The sequence below is a fragment of the Dunckerocampus dactyliophorus genome, chromosome 3 (assembly GCF_027744805.1).
Source record: "Dunckerocampus dactyliophorus isolate RoL2022-P2 chromosome 3, RoL_Ddac_1.1, whole genome shotgun sequence".
Taxonomy (NCBI): Eukaryota; Metazoa; Chordata; class Actinopteri; order Syngnathiformes; family Syngnathidae; genus Dunckerocampus; species Dunckerocampus dactyliophorus.
This window is the reverse complement of record NC_072821.1, coordinates 33,096,783-33,118,958: the sequence shown is the minus strand read 5'-3', so window position 1 is coordinate 33,118,958 and position 22,176 is coordinate 33,096,783. Positions and strand designations below refer to the sequence as shown.

Below are 22,176 nucleotides of genomic sequence, written 5' to 3'. Positions count from 1 at the left end.
TCAGAGACACATCAGTGCTGCCACTTGTGAAAAACAAGGGGGTGGTAGTAGAAATATTTAACCCTTAACTGGCAGGTTCAGATTCTGCTGTTGCTTTTCAAAAATTATGCTCCAGACTAGAGCTGCAACAATTAATCGATGATTAATTGACTATCTAATTAATCGACAACTATTACGGTATTTGATTCATTGTTTTTTTATTTAAAAATGTAAATATCCTCTGATTTCAGCCTCTCAAATGTGAATATTTTTTCATTTCCTTAGTCATCCGTGAAAGCAGAACTATTATCTTTGTATGTATGTATGTATGTATGTATGTATGTATGTATGTATGTATGTATGTATGTACTTTATTTATCCCACAGCGGGGAAATTTACTTGTTACAGCAGCAAGACAAGTAAAGAGAACAGTGTAAAGAAAGCATAGTGTCTACAACATGGTTCAGGTGGTGTTTTGTGTTTGTGTTTTAGGCAAAACAAGATATTCACACACATCAGGTTTAGCTTTGCAAAACAGCGATGGAAGTTTTTGCCTGATATTTTGCCGACCAAACCAATAACTGTTTGTGTTTGGTTCATATTGGTTTGGTCCGTCTAGGGCCTAACTCAGGAGTGTCCAAACTTTTTCCGCAGAGAGCCACACATTGAAACATTAAAGAATGCGGGGGGGCACTTTGATATTTTACACTTTGTACACCAACCAACTTTTTCCCAACCTAATTTTGCCAATGTTGCACCTTTATTCTATGGGGTTTTTTTGTACAAATTTAACAAAAATTTAAAAAAATTATGTAATATGTAAATTTTAGGCTTTTCAAACATAATTTTTCGACTTTATCACAAAATATTTTGATTTCATTCTTATAATATAACTTTCTCTCAACCTTATTTTCCAAAAGTTGCATCATTTTATTTTTGTTTTTCATATTACAACTTGAAAGAAAACATGATTCTTTTTTTTATATATTTCAACTTTAGGCTTGTAAAATATATTTTTCCACTCATTATATTATGACTCTAGTTTTGTAAAATTATGATTTTTGTTCTTGAAAGAGTACTGCTTTTTTCTTAATATGATAACGTTATCTTCCTAGTATTTTGTTATGCTCGTAAAATTACTGCTCATCTCTTCCATATTTGCTGTTGTTTTTTTCTTTAGTTTTCCTATTTAATTGTATTTTTGGAATGCTTTCAATGCCATCTAAGAAAACACTGCGGGCCAGAAATAGCCCTAGGGTCGCACTTTGGACACCCTTGGCCTGACCAATTACTCGATTCGTCAAACAACAGGTTTCAGAGGAATGAATAAACGTAATGAACTGAAAATATTAAAATCCTAGTAAGTAAGTACAGCGGATTCCTGCACATTCACAACTCGGCATTCACAGATTTTTGGCCACATTTATTTCTCATTTTTCTCCCAAAATTTTCAAGGAAAAACCACGTCATTCCTCAAAAGTCGGTAATTAAAATTAAAAATAACATGTGATAATACAGATAAAAATATTAACAGCATACACGTACCACTGTGAGAAAGCACACTATTTACATGCTTACGTCATGTTTCACTGATAGTTTTTTCGTGTTCGCACTTTGTTTTGACAGTCCTTGAACACACCACAGTTATGTCCTATGAAAGCACTAGCTTTGACAGTCATTTGGTGAACAGAAAGTAATATATGTTGTTAAATTGTTACTGGAATTACAAAAAGTAAGCAGTGTGGATTATGTAGACGTAGCTTGGAGAAAGGCCTTCTCTAGCTTGCTAGCTTCTAGTGATGGCCTGACTAAATATATATTTTTAATTATGTATATTCTGCAACTTTTTTTCAGATTTTGGTGGTAAAATTTGCAAGTGCAAACCCCCAAAAACTCACACAATAGTGCTCCTTTAAACTTTTAAAACATTAGACCCTGCCACCAGTTTCACAGAACCTCACGAAATTTGGTGGAGACGTCAGTCATGAGAAGAACCCATGTTCCAAAAGAAACGGCTATAAAGTTGGCTCTTCTGACGAAAACCAGGGGTTGTATTTCAACAAACTAGTCTAAACTTTGACCAAATGAGCCCAAATGAAAATCACGGATACTAGACAGACGGGTGATGTTATATTGCGAAGGATTTTAGGTTGTTCATAAGATGTGAGCAGGGGATGGCAACAAACTTTGATGATCAATCACACAATTCGCCAATAAACTGTATAGATTAATAACGCAGTTCCACAAGGTCAGCTCTTCATCATGATTGGTACACATGATGAAGACAACTCCTTGAAGCCATACATAGGTTATTTCTTGAATTCATCTCAGTGCCACCCAGTAGCAACGCTGCTTGCAGCTTTAATTATTATTAATCCGGCACTTTCCTCACATTTTTGAGGGCCTTAACATTCATGAAAACTCACCAAAATTTGCAAGCGTGTCAGGTCTGGTGAAAAATGTGATATTTCAGTGGTGCCGAACGCGAACAACCAAAACTCACTCAGTCGCGCCTCCTTTAAATTTTGAAAAAATGCTCCCCTCCCACCAGTTTCACAGAACGTCCCGAAATTTGGTGGTGACGTCAATCATGACAGAATGCACAAAAAAGTCTGAAGAACGCATGTTCCAAAACACATAGGACGTTGGCTAGTCTGGTTTCCAATTTTGGCGGCAAACCAGGGGTTTTATTTTCATAAGATAGTCGGAGGCACTTAAACCAAATGAACCCAAATGAAAATCACGGATGCTACACAGACGGGTGATGAAGGATTTTAGGCTGTTTCATAAGATGTGGGCGGGGCATGGCACCAAACTTTGATGACCCCTCAGACAATTCGCCGCTAAATTTTAAATGTTCACAACTCAGTTCTACCACGTCAGACCTTCATCATAATTGGTACATATAATGAAGACGACGCCTTGGAGCTATACATAGGTCACTTCCTGAATTCGCCTCAGCGCCACCCAGTGGCAACAGAAAATGGAATGTGCATGCCCTCTGAGTTACATGAGCCCTGAGTTGCACGGGGGCCCCTTCAGCTTGCAGCTTTAATTATCTTTTTCATTTTCTTTGACGGGCGAATGGTGTAGTGCACTGAGGAACCCCAGGTGTTCAAGTTGTTAGTTCATTGATGCAACGTGCTCTTCCCTTTGAATTTACATAATCACACTTTCATGTGTGGGCCAGCAGAAAGCAATGTTAATGAATGTTAATGAAGGCCTGACGACAGGGACAGTTAATACAATGCGAGCAGCAAGTGTGAAAAGGTCAGAGGAAATTATTTTGCACACAACACTGAGTCATCCAGCAGACGGGACGAAGTTGAGGTCAATAATGAGTAAAGGTCCTTTGTGTAGCGAGATAGACAAGTGTGCCTACACTACCAAATGTGTTCAGATTTGAAACTTTTGACCATGAGAGAGGAAGACACAGATGCGTCATGCACCGCTTTACTATTGACAGATTAATGTGACTGGCTGGCAAGAAGGTTTTACTGCAGCGGTTTGAGTGAGATCATACACACAATCTCTGACAGACACACGTACTTAGCAGACACAAGTCATATTTTTGACAGTACCAAGTCACATGAGGACAAAACAGGCTCACGCATAAGGATTCACCAAGGAAAGGAGTCCAATCATGACACCCCGCATTTAGAAGGTCATGAACAGGTTGTTTATGCTCTAATTATGAAAAAATTACATTTATTAATATTGAATCCTACTTTCGTGATAGAGCCTGGAACCAATTCACTGCAATAAACAAGGCACAACTGCATTGCATTCATATACTAATTAATAAATCATGCTGTTTGGTGGTTCAATACGTCCTATAATGTGCATTTTTAAGCACATTTTACTTATTTTTTGCCTTAATTAAGCATTTTCAAGCATTAAAATGGCTATCCATCCATCCATTTTCTATACCGCTTCTTCCTCATTAGGGTCGTGGAGGCATGCTGGAGCCTATCTCAGCTGACTTCGGGCGACAGGCGGAGTACACGCCAGCCAATCGCAGGGCACATATAGACAAACAACCATTCACACTCACATTCATACCTATGGACAATTTAGAGTCACCAATTAACCGGAATGTGGGAGGAAACCGGAGTACCCGGAGAAAACCCACACACACACTGGGAGAACATGCAAACTCCACACAGAAATGCCCAGGGGAGAATCGAACCCAGATCTTCCCGATCTCCAAGCTGTTACTGTGTTGGCCAACGTGCTAACCACTAGACCACCATGCGGCATAAAATGGCAATCCTTCTTCGCAACAACTACAGTATATTCCTCCAACAGTCGAGGGAAGGCCAGTTTTTGGTCCAGCATGGCTGTGCCACAGCGCACAAAGGTATGCCATGGTGAGTTTGGTGTGGAAGAATGCCGAGGCCCTGACCTCAACCCCATGAAAATATTGGGGAAAAAAATACAATGAAGATCGTGAGCCACATTGGTGACCTGACCTCACAAATAATGAACAAAAACATTCTGTACATTAACATAAAAAGGGAGGCCATTCATTTTTTTCTACAATTTCCAGCTCCTGTAATGACCAGCTGTCCCAATACTTATGTCTATATGGTGCTGGTGTATTACTCAGTCTCTTTTTACTATAAATAAACTACGGTAGGTATTGAGGAGGGTTTCCCATACCGATTTCTTTCTCACTCAGCTTTTGGTGCCAACATAAAAGCTCATATTTATTCTCCTTCTAGGCAGAAAAGTGCAAACAGTGCTTATATTTTCACCCAATAAGACTTAGTTAGAGAATTTTGACATCAATACTGGTCTCTTGTAGCTACCTATGCACTGTATGGCCGTGCAATTCAAAGTACTGGCAAGTAAATTGCATGGTAATGTTACAGCTAGCACAGTGGGAAACAGTCCATGTGCAATCTCATGTAAACTTATGAGGATGATGAAATTTTAATGGAAATCATCTTTTAAGTGACAGCATTTTCGGCCTGCAGCTCGTTTTTATTGGCCCTCAGCATATGGTAAACATAAAGTTAACTCATTACTAATGAGATGTATTATTACATATTATATAAATTTCTTTTTGTCAACCTTAACCCAAAGCTAAGATGTTGATGTTACATTTATTTTTCTGTACGGCCCTTGCTATGAGTGAAAACTGAACTACACAATCTAGTGAGAACATGTAAAGTAGGCTATTCTAAGATAGTGTTTGTCATACATTCATTTATTGAATTTATTTTGCACCATCTGCGCTTATAAACACATTATAATGGGACTGTCTGTGAATTAGAGCTGGAACAATTCTGATTACTCAACAACCCAATTAATCAACCTCAATCTACTTTGGTATTCGATTAATCATTTTTTTTATTTAAAATTGTAAATATTCTCTGATTTCAGCCTCTCAAATGTGAATATTTTTTTAATTTCCTTCATCATCCATGAAAGCAGACCTGTTATCTTCGAGTTTTAGGCTAAACAAGATATTCACACACATCAGCTTTGACTTCGGAAAGGTAAAACAGTGATGGACATTTTTACCTCGTTTCTGATATTTTGCCGGCAAAACCAAAACTCATGGGTGTCCAAGCTTTTTCCAGCAAGGGTCACATATTGAAAAATGAAACAATGCAACTTTGCCACGTTAATATTTTGTAAAGCAACACGTGTGCATATGCTAAGAATAGTATATTGTATTTTAAGAAAAAATATCATCATGTCATATCGGTGAAAACGCTTATTATTACGATCAACTTCGGCCTTTGCTCTTTTTTCCTTTTTATGCCTTTGCTGTTTTTTTTTATTTTAATTACATTTTTTTAATTGTAGCACAACCTTACCAACTTTTTTATGAGAGGAAAATTTACAAGAATAAAGTTGAAATTGTTGGAAAATATACAACCCCCCCCCACCAACAGCATAAATAAAAAAAACAGCTGTGCAAGAATAAAGTCAAAATATCAAGAGAAAAAAAGGTGTATTCTAATGAGAAAAAAAGTCTCAATTTTAAGCAAATAAACTCGTAATAAAAAAAAAAAAAGTTGTGAAAAAAGTTGGGTTTTTTTTTTCTCTTGATATTTTGACTTTATTCTTGCACAGCTGTTTTTTTTATTTATGCAGTGGGGGGGGGGGGGGGGGGGGGGTTAGGGGGGGTTGTATATTTTCCAACAATTTCAACTTTATTCTTGTAAATTTTCCTCTCATAATTATGACTTTATTTCCAAAATATTTTGACTTTATTCCCATAATATTAAAACTTTTTCCATAGCCTAATTTTCCAAAAATTACAGCTTATTCTTTTTGTTTGTTTCTCACAATATTATGATTTAAAAAAGAGGTATTTTAAAAAATATTTCAGCCCTATTCTACTAACTGCTTGTGACATAAAACAAACAAAAACAAAAAGTTAATTTGTGTTTCTATGAGGGCTGTCATGGCACAGAAATGTTAACGGAAGGTTCCTTTAACAGCATTTTTTTTTTTTTACGTGCAATCAACGTGCGCACATTCAGTTTGACCCTTGGCCCACACCATAGTTTGAGGAAACACAGCATTGGATGTGGAACCACAAGCGGGAACAAATATTGAGCAGAAATGGAGAAAGAAAAGGGTATTTTGATTGGTACGTTTAGCTTCAAAGCCCTGGCAGATGGATCTCGCAACAAGACCAAAGTCATTTGTGTCTACTGTCGCTGTAAGTGGAGTTGTCACAGAATACGTCGACTGCCAGAGAGAAGTGAGAAGGCACCGGAGTACTGCCGGTATTTTTTTTATTGTCATTTATACAGTTGTACATTGGCATACGAGTGTCCCAACTAACGAGTGTTTTTTAAATGTGATCCATCTCTCGGATGATTTTTTGCTTTGAACTGCGAGCTAAAATCTGGGTTACGAGCTGGTTGGGGACCCCTGTCTTACAGCATGCTTGGGGGTGTGATGTGCTCTTTTACGCATTTGAAAATACTGTAAGAATGCCGCTTTTATAGAATTGGATTCTTTATTTTATAATGGAAGATTAATGTCTACATCAACGAATGTCACCTTTGAATCGTATCGAATCGAATCATATCGTTTGTACACTGTATCGAATCATATCGAATCGTTCTGTTTTTAAAATATATCGTTTTCGAATCGTATCTTAACAAACTGTTTACCACAAAAAGATTTACATCCCCAATGCAGTATTGTCATTGTGATCACTATCATACTTCATCATTTCATGACTACTATTATGTGTGACTGTTTCAATGCAGTATTGTCATTGTGATCACTATCATAGTTCATCATTTCATTACTACAATTATGTGTGACTGTTTCAATGCAGTATTGTCATTGTGATCACTATCATAATTCATCATTTCATGACTACTATTACGTGTGATTGTCATTGACAGCATTGTCATTGTGGTTGTTGATATTGCTTTGTCCTTTGTCCTTATGTCCTTGTTCGTCTTTATAGTTGTCACAGACATTTATTTGCTGATGTCGTTCTGTATGTTTCTGTTGTTCTGTTCTTGTTGTCACAATTGTTGTTGTTGCTGCTGTTGCCTTTGTCTCTCTTTTTTTTGTCCCCCTCTCATCCCCGCACCGCCCCCCTGTTTCCTTTTCTCTTCTTCTCTGTCCCCTCCTGCTCCGGTCCGGTCACTCCAAATTTGCTTAATAACAAGCATCAAAGTCAAATAAATTCTGTATAACAGGGGAATTGTATATCACACTTCTCCCTGGCAAGTCTGTTGAGCACTTGACGGCATTTAGATCTACAATTCTATCTGCTTTAAAGGCTGGACAGGACAGGGGGGAAAAAAAAAAAAAAAAAGATTTACATCCCTACTTACAATAGATAAAAACTTCTATCTGTGATTAATTGCAACAAATTATAACTTCACTATGGACAAAATGTGATTAATCACGATTAAATATTTTAATCGATTGACAGCCCTAATTTGTTAAACATATTTGTTTTGCTCAGGTTTTTTTGCTCCCCGTCTGTCTCCCGCTGCGCCTATAAAAATGACATGCACATATGTCGTGGCCTGTTATGCAAATTAGACAATGACGTCACCCCCCACCCACCCCCAACCTGCCCCCACAAAATATATTGCTCTCCTGTGGGAAAGACTGTACGAGTTAAAGTCTTATCACGAGATCTGATGGATGATGAGTTCTAGCAGCGCCATTCATGAGCTGTGACACCGACTCTCATCTTCTTGCTTTCTTATCCACGTGATTGAAATGTCTTTAAAGGGTGTCTTCATCTAAACCGACTCTAATCTAAAAGTCTTCATTTCTCTAATTTGCAGATTGAATTTGAATTGAAACAAGAAAAAACAAAAGCCTTGCTCTGATGTATCCCAGTCCCCTGACCGTCCAGCCGGGTTTCTTTCTGTGTGGCAAATATTCAATATCCTCCGCTCTTTCAATTCGGGGGCCTCACAGTGAACAAAGAACCCCCCCGCACACCCCACACCCCACCCCAAAGAGAGAATTTGCAAAGGAACAAGACAGTCTTGACATTTAATATGTCCAAACATTCTCTGCAGCAGCAAATAACCGTACACGTCTTTTCATGTATCCTCAGACCATGTCCACATACCTAAGCAGGCTGAACAGTCAACAAATCCCACCCAGGTGACATTGAATGCACCATCCTCGATAAGTCTTGACGTCTATCAATAATGAATATTAAAGACACCTACCACCCTTCATATGCCGTATCAATAAGCCCATTAAGGACTCATTAACTTTCTTATCATTACCATTAATTACATAATGTAAAGACTTTGATGATGCTCCTCCTTTGAAGGCTCAGGCAATCAGCAATATAAGTGGTGAATAATAATTAAAAAGGAGCGGGTGGATCACTCCATAAATCGATAGTATCATACCAGGGGTAGGATCAGAGTTGGATTGATACTAGCAGGAAGAAATTTATATTTTTTAGTTATTTTCTGTGTTTATTCTCACTAATAGTTCATGATATTGTTACATGTCTATATTGTTATATTGGTTACAAAGTCAGGGAGTACATTTGTCAGGGGGCAATAAGGCAAAGGATCTGAATGAGAGCCAAATTCACTAATTGATTTATTTTGTCACATCGTCTTATATTGTTGCATTTATACACAGGCGTTCCGTTTGGCCCGTAAACACGAAACTCGCTCGAGAACCACTTGCAGCACTTGTTGGTGGACGAATACACGCCACGTGCGGCAAAAGAATGCAGTGTGCGCCTGAGCAGCCACACTGAGGAAGGATGACATCGCTGATTAGTTCACGTTGTACACTTCATTATGTTTCCCGAGCGGGAAGAAAAGGAAAGCCAACGCCGTGGAAGTGAAAATGAACATCATAAAAAGCTCCAAACGAGGAGACACGCCCACCAATATTGGTGGTGATCATCATTAAGGATAAAGATTATGGAATGCTAATGAATACTAAGCTGTTCATGGATTCCTTGTAAGATTTTAAGACAACCTCCAGGATAAAAATAAGGAGTTGTTGTCGGAGTTCTTGTATTTAATCCTCCTATTACTGTATTTTATATTTCCTTGAAGTGTTCTGTGTACAGAGAGTGACTTAGGAGTTAATTTAGCTATAAATTCCGACTTACACTGTCATGACCATGATGAACAAATTACAAGAAAAATGACCAAATCGTTCAACAAAGTAAAAAGTATCACAAACAGTATCAGCAATACTGGTCTTGTGTTGGTATGGGATCTAGACCAGGGGTTCTCAAATGGTCTCAACCTGGGACCCACATTTTCCAGCGGTCATTAGTCACCACCCATCTTTATTTCAGTCATTTTTATTTTTACTTCTTCTTGGGGTTTTTTTACATGTTAAGTCCCTTGAATTTGTTATATTTTTAGTTATTTTTCATCCATCCATTTTCTATACCACTTATCCTCATGAGGGTCGTGGGAGTATGCTGGAGCCTATCCCAGCTGACTTTGGGCGAGAGGCGGGGTACACCGTGGACTGGTCGCCAGCCAATGGCAGGGCACATATAGACAAACAACCATTCACACTCACATTCATACCTATGGACAATTTAGAGTCACCAATTTTTTGGAACGTGGGAGGAAACCGGAGAAAACCCTCGGACGTATGGGGAGAACATGCAAACTCCACACAGAGATGCCCAAGCGGAGATTCAAACCCAGATCTTCCCGATCTCCTGACTGTGTGGCCAAAATGCAAACCACTCGGCCACTGTGCAACCTTTATTTTTCATTTATTTATTACTTAAATATGTTATACTTTTATGTAAGTCAAACTACGTAAATGTATTTATTGTTTTAAATGGCTCGGGTCACGTTTTGAAACACTAATACACAAAATTACATGTTTGTTAAGGCATTTTGTCATGAAATGATAAATGATAATGAAATGATAACTGCATGCAAATGCTGTAATGCATAAATTGAAATTACATCTGAAAATGTGTAATAAATAAGGCCAATAAATCTTATTTAACTTAACCCAAAAAGCAAGATGAGTAAAATACAATAAACAAGTTAAACGTCAGTTGAATATAACATTTTCTAATGTCATTTTTGGCTTGCCATCCGCATTTGGGTCTCAACCCACCAGTTGAGAACCACTGATCTAGCCCAAAGTTTGCAGTGTCCACCCCTAATAATGAGATGGGATCCGTCTATGGAGACAAATCACACACACACAAGCAGTCGTATTAGTGTGTGGATTAGGAGGTTGTTGCATGCTTTAAACGTGCTCACATCAAAATAAACTTGACCGTGTGACGCTGCACGTGGTTCCCGTTCAACTACACGCACACGCACAGAAGGTACAGGATGTGTACATTGACAAAACTTTTAGCATATTGCAAGACACAATCATATTCATGCAAGCTCTGTCCCATGTCTACACAGTGGCATCCACAGCCATATATGGGGCCAAGTTCAAGGTTAGCGGTCACTCCTCGCACTTATCTCGGCTTGCAGCACGCAGCCAGCTTCGAATACGCAGGCGGAGGCGAGCGGACCTCCATCCACATCGATGTGGACAATGATGCCACCACTTACCCATGAAGGCGTTTAAGAGGATCCCCAAAAAGCACGGAGCAAGGCGGCAACGAATGGTGGGTGCCATTTAAACGCTCAAATAATCCGGCGCTTGCAGAAAACAAGGTGAAGTTAACAGATGAGGTTCAGGAACATCCAGGTGCATGTTCGGACCTACGGGGCGACTGAACACGCTTTCGCCATTTTAGCCATCTATCAGGAATCTGTCAGCATCCCGCTTTCCCTATCCTCCTCCTTCTCTTCTTCATCCACTCCACTAGAACCAACCATGCGCTCTCTCTCTCTCTCTTTCTCTCTCTCTCTCTCTCACACACACACACACACACACACCACAGAACAAAAGAGTCGAGTAGATTTGTGTAAAAAAAAAAGACGGACACAAATTAAGTCATTAAATGCAACGCAAAGTAATAGTTACTGTCGCGCAACAATTAATAATTTGGCATATGGACCACATCACATGACACGTATTGTCATTCGAAATGCACAACTAGATGTGTATTTTTTGTGGATACACACAAAGAAGTAAATAAATAACAAAGAAGTTAAAAAAAAAACAAGGCAGCTGTTTATTCAATTATTTAGCAAATTGGGCTATTTAGGCAGCAAAAAGGCAAAAAAACAACAACAAAAAAGAAATAACATATAGCAGGAGGGTGTTTTGTTTAATGGTTGAGCATAAGTGAACCTGTTCGGATAAACAAGGAACTCTTCCACGAGAACAAAGCAGCGCCTCTTCAGCTGTAATGTAGTGCCCTCTAGTGGTAGTTATGTGTATGTCTGTTACAACCCTTTGTTGGCCGCCTGCAGTCTAATGCCCAAGTCCAAAAAATGGCGTGCACCAATTGTCATAAGGGCTTATGGGAATACAAATGAAAAACAATTAGCGCCTAACACTCACAATTACGAGTGCGCCTGAACGCCTCGCGGCGCAAGGAGAACGGAGCAGAAAGGAGACAGAGCATGAAGCTGATCATATGAATGAATAAGTAAGTTGATTATTTTGTGCATCTGATGTGTTGTATACCCCATTTTATTTTTGTGTTGTTACATACAGTATATATATTTTATTATATATATATATATATATATATTTTATTATATATATATAATTACTTTGTTTATTGCTGTACTTTTATTTTTCTAAATGATCTTTTTAACTATTCTCTGATGTCCTTACTGTTCTAATCTGCATGTATTTTGTGTTTTATTGTTTTGTCTTATTGTACTGAACTTTGTTGCCTTTTTAACGTCATGGCCAGGGTACTACAGCTGAAAAACCATCTTCTATGCCTCACCATCCTCACTAGGGTCGCGGCTATGCTGGAGCCTATCCCAGCTGACTTCGAGCGAGAGGCGGGGTACACCCTGGACTGGTCGACAGCCAATCGCAGACAACCATTCACCCTCACAATCTTACCTATGGACAATTTAGAGTGTATTGTCGCCCACAAATAAAGTAATCTAATGTGTTTCATCTTGAAGATTTCATTTTCAGTACGGCTCAGCGGTGAAAACCAGTCACTGTGAGTGGGGGTTCCACTGAAAATGAGACTTTATCGTTATTGTTGGTTCTATGTATTTTTGCACTTTGGATACTGCATTATCATGATTAAAGTTTCCTTTCTGTCTAAAATGAATATGCAGACTTACACCATAACCAGGGGCGTATTTAGTCCTTTGGGGGCCCAAGGTAAACCCAGCAATTGGGTCCCTCCACATCCTTATACTGCACAGACAAAAGTTTTATTCAACGCTTTTACTGTAATTGATAAGAACATGAAGCAGCATTGAATATCTACTCACATACTCACATCTTTGCAAGGAAAAGCGTCACTCTCAGCTTCATCTCCAGAGCTACTGCATTCTCCGTGGCTGACAGTGCCAGAGCTGCTGCTGTCGTCATGTGTCAACATTTGTGGTGACTGTGAAAAAGGTCGACATCTTCGGTACTTTTGTTCAAATCTGTTTTGCCCTCCGCTCACCTTCTCCTCTTCTCAGCTCCACTGGGGTAACTGAGCTTCATTTGTTTCCAAACTGCGCCAAAAAGTTTGTTTTCCTGTCGTCTTCCTGATCTATCTGAGCATGCGCAGTAACATGGAATAGTGCATTGCGTGAGATGGGATGGGGGAGCGGTCGAAACGATCGTGATAGGTTACGCATTTTGATGTAGTTTTAAGTATGTGAATTAAGACTAAAACAGTACTTTAAAATGAAAATAGTAATAATCCTCACCATCATCATCATAATTTCATTTGATTTATGAGGATAAATATAGCTAGTAATCTCAGAAAAAAATAAAACACAAAAATACACTCATCATGGCCTTGGATGTCACATTAGTTATGGGCATTTAATGTGTTTTTTTTTTCTCCCCAAAGTGGATTGATTATAAATTGAGCATTTAAATTTGTATTTATTTGTCTACATTTTAAATAAATTATTTTATTTTTTTATTTTTTTGTATTCACAAGCGTCCTGTTAACCTCTTTCGAATAGCTTCTCTCTGCCATCATAAATATGGCTTGTGAGGTATAAAGTGGATGTTTGTCGGTATGAGCCCTGCGTTGTCCATCCCAGTTGTTGCTGTTGTGGCCTTGGGCAAGACAATTCACCCACTTTGTCCTACAAGATGTTGGTGGTAATCAGGGAGGCACAAATTGGCAGCCACTTTTCCGTCCGTACTATACAGTCCACCCCTGGGGCAGCTTTGGGGCTACAGATGAAAAATACAGATCAAAATGCAAAACACACACAAGCCACTTAAAGCAACTGCATGAAAGAAATGCTGCGTGTTCAGGGAACAAAACAGATGTTACCAGGCTACCAGGGGTGCCAGACCTGAGGGATATCCGTCTTTAAATACTTCAAACCAAATATTTTACAGTATTATACAGCAAACTGATTTTACATACAAATACATTAAAAAAAATGTTGGGGAAGCGAGCGCGAGGGCTTCCCAGCATGCCTTGCGGGTTATAAATTAGTACAAAATAGTATTGTTTTGGTCATGTACAGTAATCCATCGTTTATTGCGCTTAATTGGTTGCAGACCCGACCGTGAAAAGTGAATTTCCTTATTTATAAATGGAATATTTTCATAGTAAGAGCATAGAAAATGTGTTTACAACCTTCTAAATACGGTTTTTAACATAATTAGAGGCCTCTAGACGTGAACTAACACCCCTATCGTCACCTCTACACTCATATTACCCAATATAGTTGACATAATACGAGTAAATAAGGCATTTAAGACATAAATAACACTCATGCTCGTGTGTGTTGCTATAAATGGGCTCCCTAGGGGAGCAGAGTGAGTGGCGGACAGGATGTGACGTCAGGGGTCGCTGTGGGTTACGGCCGCAACAGTAGCCCGTGTTTTTATTTGGGATTTTTATGAGGGATTATTGTGCCTGTTGTGAGATCATTCAAACCTCCAATAAACGCCTGTTAAGTCTGGTGCTTGTGTGTCTCACCCAACACTACAGTAACACTGTTGACACCTAGTGACCAGTGCAGAATACTATGTCAAGATCTTTGAATGTGTCTTATGAATACCTTATATTTGTATTTCAGTTCATTTAGCCATGTTTATGCTTGAAATTGCTTAATTTAGGTAAAAAAAAAAAATTTGGACTAATAATGGGCCAAATTCAAACATGAAACAGCATTATTTATTAATATATATATTTGAAAACCGTGATGGAGTGCAGCCGGAAAATTAAAACCACAAAGTGGTGAGGAGCAACAGTATATCAGCGTGCAAGCGTCTATTTGGATGTAGAGTATGCAGTAGTCCATGTGGTGTATTTACATTGTGTTACTTTTGTTATTTTTGGTCGCCCCGTGAGTGAGGTAGGCATTTGGGCTGATAAGCTTGCTTTGTGATGTGTGAATAAGGGTGTAAATATCGAGCTGATTCACTGCATCTCCTCAAATGTGTACTATTAAAATAGTTGTAGCAAAAAATCTACTTTTTGGCCACAGGAGGGAGGTCAAACCCTTAACAGCACACTGCACAGCTGTCATTTATTGCTGCCATTACCAGTTACATCGGAGAACAACATGTCTCCACATTTATGTTCATAAATGCACGACAACATGCGGTATTTATCGTGAACCAGTGAGCAACATGGTAAACAAAGTGTCCCACAGGCCAAACGTGAAATTGTTTTTTCATTTTGAACAAAGTTGTGCAAAATGAAAGCTCATACATTGGAGGGTATGATGTATTGCATGCTAAAACGGCAAAGGAAGGGGTATAATAAGTTTCAGAGGGACATTTCTGTCCCCAAGGTACTAATTATGTAGTGTAGTGTACATAGCTGAGTGAGATTTGAAAAAGATGTTTATAGCATAAATATTCATTGAGCCAAAACAATCAAGCAGACCACAGAGGTTGATCAAATGTCCCCGGGATTGTTTATTGTTTGCAGTTATGCTAAGAAGTTGTATATATTTAAAGAAAACATCTCAGCTTTGTCTTATAGGTGAAAAAGCATATTAGTACTGTCAACTTTTGTTTTTTTTCTCCCCCTCCAATTTTGCTATTGTTTTTTTTTTAAACATTTTCCAAATATTTCAACTGCCTTTTTAAATAATCTTCATACATTTTTCTCCTCGTAATGTTTTCAATGTTAGGACTTTTCCCAAAAGCTAATTTTCCAACGTTACAACTTTATTTTGTTTTGTTGGTTTTTCATAATATCATGACTTTAAAAAAATCTATAATATTTTTTCTCCTTTGCTACTAAAATGACATTATTTTTCCTCATAATATTACGAGTTTATTCTCAGCAAGTTGCGACTTTTTTCTCGTTAGATTTACACTTTTTCTCGTAATATTTTGACTTTATTCTCGTAATATGATAGCTGCGCTTTCCATTTCTGCCGTTGTTTTGTTTAGTAAACTTTTCAACCATCTTAACTTTCATCTTGTACATTTTCCTCTCAAAGTTATGACTTTATTCCCATCATATTTTGAATTTATTCTCGTAACCTTGTAACTTTTTCCGCGATATAACTTTCCAAAAATTACAACTTCATGTGTTATTTTATCTTTCATGATATTATGAAATATTATTATACGTCTTTTTTCATGAATATTTCACATTTGTGCTTCTAAAATGACGTTATTTTTCCTCATTATATGATGTTATTATTCTCGTAAAAATACGACCTTTTCTCGCCAGATTACAACTTTTTTCCCTTAATAGTTTGACTTTATTCTTGTAAAATTACTGCTGATTTTCCATTTTTGCTGTTTTGTTTTTTTAAGTTTTATTGTTAAATCATATTTATAGAACGTGCCGCGGGCTACTAAAGGAACAGCAGTGGGCAACAAATGGCCCCTGCGCCGCACTTTGGACACCCCTGTTTTAAATGAATGAATGAATGTTTACAATGCGATTTTTAATTTTTGCGATTTTTCCTTGCTTTATTTCTTCCTTCTACGGATTAAAATGTACATGTTTGTGTCTTTCTCAATGAGCTGTTTATTTTAATAGTCTTATCACTATGGCATTGAAATGAAGTATGTGTGCTGCAGACTATGTATATATCAGTGGAAGGTTATTATGTTCAATTAACTGTAGTAACAACCTTTTTACCTTTGTCGTATGTTTTCATGTAGTTATTGCCAAAAACGTTGGGAGTCACTTACATTTTGTGCTTCAATAACTTTACTGCTTCATTTTTCATTTTATTATGATTATATAACAGACACGCACAATGTTTTCTTGAAAAATACTGAGGCAGTCGCTCCCAAATACACTAATGCTTCGACGTGTCCTCACCAGAAACTTATCACTTGACAGCCGTATAGCTTTTTATCTCCTCAACCTCTTCCTGCCAGCGTTTCCTTCAGTTCAGGAAACCAAAATGTTCTGCAACTTTTTGGTACATTCTGTGTTGATGTACTTAAAAATGTGTTTACAAAAGATCTTTAAAGTTAGGAAATGTTATGATCTGAGAATAACATCTTCAAATAGTGGATAGCAGATGGGGGGGCAAACAGGCGTGCTTGTGGCGAGTCATCAAGTGAAATCAGAGCGAAAATGCTGCATACATGAGCTTAGGGATGAGACGGTACCGATATCTGGTACCAGGGAATTGGTACCGATACTCAACGGTGTCAATTTTGGTACTTTTGTGTGTGTTTATGTGGTAATAAATGCTAATTTACTAATTTAATGATTATTATTTTTATTTACGATACGGTATGTATTTCTCGATAAATAAACTTTGTCAAATTGATCAGAACAACATCCAACTGTTTGTATTGTAACATCACAGTTGCTTTAGAAATGTCTTCAACATTAAAACCCAGCTCTACGTACTTCTATTCCTTTCCTTTCCCCTCTGGAAACAACTGCGTGATAGGCGGGGGAGGGAAATAAGCTTAAAACAAATGAGCAAAAGAGGCTGGAGTAAAAATAAATAACAAACGGCAAATGAAAGTGAAGCAAACTTCTTTGCTGCGCACTACGCCCACTACAAACGCTAGGGGGCAATTGTGGTCATTGAATGGCTTTGTGTGTAGAAGAAGATGAAGCTACATGCTATATTAGCTGTGAAGCCTCCCCTGCTAAAGCTGTAAGACTAACAGATCATCTAACACCTTACAGGTCTTTCGTGTTGTGGGTAATGTTTTAACGCGTGTTTAAATGACTTACGCTTTGGTTTCTGTGGTTGATGTGCTCCAATTATTATCATCAATTACTTATCTAATTGATTAACCAATTATGAAGATGTCATTGAGTTTGGATAAATAATAAGAAAGATGCAGTTGTCGAATATTGCTCCCTCACTATATTGTGTTTTTTCACAAAATAATTAATAAATGATGGCTGCTTCGTGGTTGACTATAGCCTATTAGTCGACAAATATTGAAAGACAAGGTAAATGTAGTGGCACGGTGGCCGAGTGGTTAGCATGTTGGCCACACAGTCAGAAGACCTGGAAGCTCTGGGTTCCAATCTCCGGTGGGCATCTCTGTGTGGAGTTTGCATGTTCTCCCCGTGGGTTTTCGCCGGGTAGTCTGTTTTCCTCCCACATTCCAAAAACATGCACGTTAGGTAAAATTGGCAACTCTAAATTGTCCGCTTGTACCGAGCTAACTCGTTAGCCTTTCCAATTTAGGTTTTCTAAACTTAAGAAAGTGTTTCAAGAAGGACAAAGAAGCCCAAAACTTAGCACTTCCACACGGAATGAGAAATAGGGAGCTGTGACATAATATATGTAAATTACGCAGACATAACACAGCAATTCGTGACATTTGTTGTCAGCTAATTACAGCAATGTGGCTAAATTTAGCTGCTAATGTTGGCTATCATTGAATGTATCATAACAACAGCGTGACTCTCAGAGACTTTTGAGCTTTTGTGCGTGTGGATGCACTACAGAAATCTACGTGACTACGAGGCAGCCGTGATCTTATTCGGGCCGAATGACAATTTACGCCAATTTTTATGCAATTTTGCTTAAAATACAGGCATTTTTTCACCATCTGTTCTTTTAAACCACGGTTCGTAACATATGCTAGCCACTATTTTGGTGCTTCATCTGATTAGTTCGATTACAGGCATGATATTACACATTTCAACATTTTGAAGCATACGTGCATTTGGCTTTTTACCTCCGGCAACCGCAGCGCACAGCTCAGTGCAGACATTTTATTTTTGCCTGCGTTTATCTGTTGGTTTGTGTTCAAAATACCTTGAAAAGTTCTCAATGGATTTGGATGAAATTTTCAGGAATTGTTGGAAATTTGATATGAAAGAACTGATGAAATTTTAAGGGTGATCTGGATCACCGTCTGAATCCAGGAATTTTTAACATTGCAAGACCATTTTCACCATTTGTGCTCCACAAACTACACAAAAATGGTCAGAACACTTGGGGGGGCGGGAAAATACAGGACACGTTTCTAACAGGTTCTACAAAATATGAAAGGCTGATACAAAAAAGGATTATTATTTTGGTGTGAATCACAATATGGGGGGAACTGTGGCGCTTGGTGGAGGTCTGCGCTCCCCCAGTGCTTTTCTAGTTTATTTAAACTTTGCTTTATACTGTTTTGCCTGGTGAGTATCTCCAACGTGGCCGACTTCCGACTTTGTCACTTCACGTGAAAACACTCTATACTCCTTCGCTTCAAAGAGCTGACTCCCGTCCTTCGCTCCAAAAAGACGGCTCTAAGAGCCGGATCCATCGCAAACGACCCATCACTTTATTTAGCCGATGAAAACACCCTTGCCACTCCCCTTTATGTGTGCCTCCTCTGATCGGGTAGCGTCTGGCAGCCAGAAGGGTTCACTTTCGCTGGGATCCTTGCAAATGTGCTAAAGATGCTTCTATCATCCTTTTATTGATCCGGGCTCGATCATCATCCTCGGTGAATGGTAAGCCGTCGTTCACGTGGTGGATGGACAGTGCCACAGTGGCACCCTCTGCCCTCCCCCAGTCACAAGCCTCTCTGACTGAGCACATTGTCGGCCGCAATGAGGAGAATAACGGGCAAGGCGAAGGATGAAACTTTGATCGAGCTGCAGAACACCACCGACTTTCACACAGCAGGTAAGAGCGCCCTTTTGTTTGCGCAGTCATCGTCCATCTTCAATGATTTACGTCAAAAAGCATGCCCAAATTGCAGTCACTCACAAGAGTCACTACCCTGGGAGATAATATAATCAAAAAGTCAACTAAATAAACAATTTAAGGTTGTTAGGGGGTTCCAAGGTTTCAGTTGTCCAGTGCCTGAATGACTGAGTTGTCATTTTAGTGCAAACGTGTTGCATTCAAGTCTGTGCGCTTCTTGGCACAGACTCTGTTCAATGACGTCACGTAAAGTAGGAAAGTTTACCAGACTGGAGCTGACTTATTGGAGTGTGTGTCATTCAGAAACAAGCACCCTGGAAGGTGTTTCCAAAACATGTAGATTGATCATCATTATAAGATAATGTCCATATATTACAGGTAGGTTTTGTGCCTAACTGCCTTTTTTAAAAATAGAGAAAAATTGTGGCACTCACCATGCTGTCTATACACTGCCTGGCCAAAAAAAAGGTCACCACCTGGATTTAAAGGGGTCTCATCCTGCTCATTTCAGGGGCTTTTAAAATGATATTGGATCGCAGTAGGGCACGATAGTACTACTGTAGTTTCCATCCATCCATCCATCTTCTATGCCGCTTATCCTCACTAGGGTCGTGGGTATGCTGGAGCTTATCCCAGCTGATTTTGGGTGTGAGGCAGGGTACACCCTGGACTGGTCGGCAACCAATCACAGGGAGTACTAGTTTCTTATAATGAAATAACCCATAAATCTCAAGTTGTGTCCAGGGTAAATCTGCACTCCTCTCCTCTTGGCTACAACTCTCAGATTCCGCCGCCTGCTCCCCTGACCACGCCTACTCTGTTGCAATTGGTCAAGGGTTTTAGGGTCAGCTGCAGACCTGAAGCCCATTGAGAATCATTGGGATGTGCTGGAACCTTGCGGAAAAGATAGCACAGCAAATGCTAAATCAAAGCTAAAGGCGGTCCAACGCGTGCAACTTTTTTTTGGCCAGGCCGTGTATATGTTACATCCATATTTAATGCAGTCTCATTTTCTTGAGGGTAAGGCATCAATCAGTCTTGCTAAACAGCAAAACGCAGACAGCGCGGTTTGGAGCAAAGCCTCCACAACCCATTAAGGGCAGGAGATGTGCTTTCATGTGTTGTTGTGATGGAACGTCATTGTTATACAATTGTTTGTTGATGTTAACAATCACAGATGGCTTGCAAAATGAGGGACATCATTAGGAATGAGAGAGGTATCCTGGGGGGTCCATTTAGGAATGGCCAAATACCCCTACATAGGCTTCATCAATGAAGTATTAATTAGCAATGAATCACTTTATTACAGCGGAACCTTGGTTAGCGTCAATTGCGCCGACTTTAACCGAAACAGACGTAAACCCATAAGAAATCATGTAAATCGGTTCCAGAAAGCCAAAAATGTTTTAGAATTGCACGTAAATACATATAAATGATGACTGAAATAAATAAAATAAATGAACACTTAAGGTTACTTTTACCCTCATTGAAGACATGATTCTTGACGTGACTAAAAATCACGGACTAAACTAATCACGTGACTAAACTAATCACGGAAACCAATGAAAACAGAATCTACTGTTGAAAGCGGAATCTTGCGGAAATTGCCGTAATGTGAGAATGAAGGTCATCGTGAGAAGAAGGAATGTTTGCGTGGGGAAGTATTTCCCCAGCCCACAGCTCAATCCTGGCCAAATTTACTCACAAACACTAACCTGCCCTCCCAAACTCAACATGTAAAAACGGGGAAAGTTGGCAAAAAAACCCCCCTCAAAACTGAATGGAAGCTAGCGGGGTTAGCTTAGTTTAGCAGAGCATGCTAGTGTGGCTGCGTGTGTCCGACTTATGCTATATGAGTGTGTTGACACCGCGTTGTGTTTTACCGCTTGTTAATAGCAAGTCTTTTAGGATGTGCGCTGAGCTGAGCTAAATGAGGACGAGAGGAACGTTTAGTCTTGCACCCAGCTCGTCTTAACCATCTAACCACGTCTTAACCATCTCAACACACAACGACACCCCTTAAAAATAAGAGCTGCTCTCCATATCCTGTCTAATTGTGTAAACAAAATATGGGTGCCATAAAAAATATCTTACATAAATAACTCAACTGGAATTGAATCAGTGATTACATCTTCCTTAACCACAAGCACGGGCATTACAGCTTGTAGGAATGTGTGCAAAGGATGACATCCCATTAGAAAAGTTAGCAAAGCTGAAAAATACTGGGCAAAATTGTCCAAGGATTTTTGCATTTAATTAACTGGCATTTTATTTACTGTCACAAAAGTGCACACTCTATGCTGGTAAAATAAGTGTAAAAAGTAAAACGCGGAATTCTAATAAATGAAAACTGAATTTGAAACAAATAATAAAACAAAAAATAAAATTGATTTCCTTGGGCCCGATATATGCATTTAGAATTGTTTATGCATGCACAACTATAATATATTGGTGGGTGTGTCTCCTCTCTGTGAGCTTTTTATGCATTCTCACAACATGGGAGACATCATGAAGCATAATGAAGTGAACACACACACACTTTGCATATATTTCTGGACATATC

General features: G+C 38.8%; 2 protein-coding genes across 7 annotated transcripts in view; one reads left to right on the top strand and one right to left on the bottom strand.

Annotated features, from left to right (window-relative positions):
• Window positions 1-22,176, bottom strand: part of igdcc3 (immunoglobulin superfamily, DCC subclass, member 3) — a 143,327-nt gene that overhangs the window by 107,893 nt on the left and 13,258 nt on the right. For 2 of the 5 annotated variants that reach the window (XM_054771557.1, XM_054771559.1), the window contains 2 exons: window positions 12,830-12,940; window positions 12,669-12,744 (listed from right to left, as the gene is read on the bottom strand). The exons of 1 other annotated variant lie outside the window; for it this stretch is intronic. Coding sequence is in view for 2 of the 4 variants with exons in the window: in XM_054771555.1 (XP_054627530.1) it covers window positions 11,016-11,082 (67 nt within the window). In the remaining 2 variants the exon portion in view is untranslated. Of the gene's footprint in view, window positions 1-11,015; window positions 11,456-12,668; window positions 12,745-12,829; window positions 12,941-22,176 lie in introns of those variants that run through there. 2 more of the 5 variants (XM_054771555.1, XM_054771556.1) reach the window with 1 other exon arrangement.
• Window positions 19,291-22,176, top strand: part of ano5b (anoctamin 5b) — a 44,763-nt gene continuing 41,877 nt past the window's right edge. For both annotated transcript variants that reach the window (XM_054771553.1, XM_054771554.1), the window contains exon 1: window positions 19,291-19,592. In XM_054771553.1, the coding sequence (XP_054627528.1) occupies window positions 19,517-19,592 (76 nt within the window). In that variant the 5' untranslated portion in view covers window positions 19,291-19,516. The remainder of the gene's footprint in view (window positions 19,593-22,176) is intronic.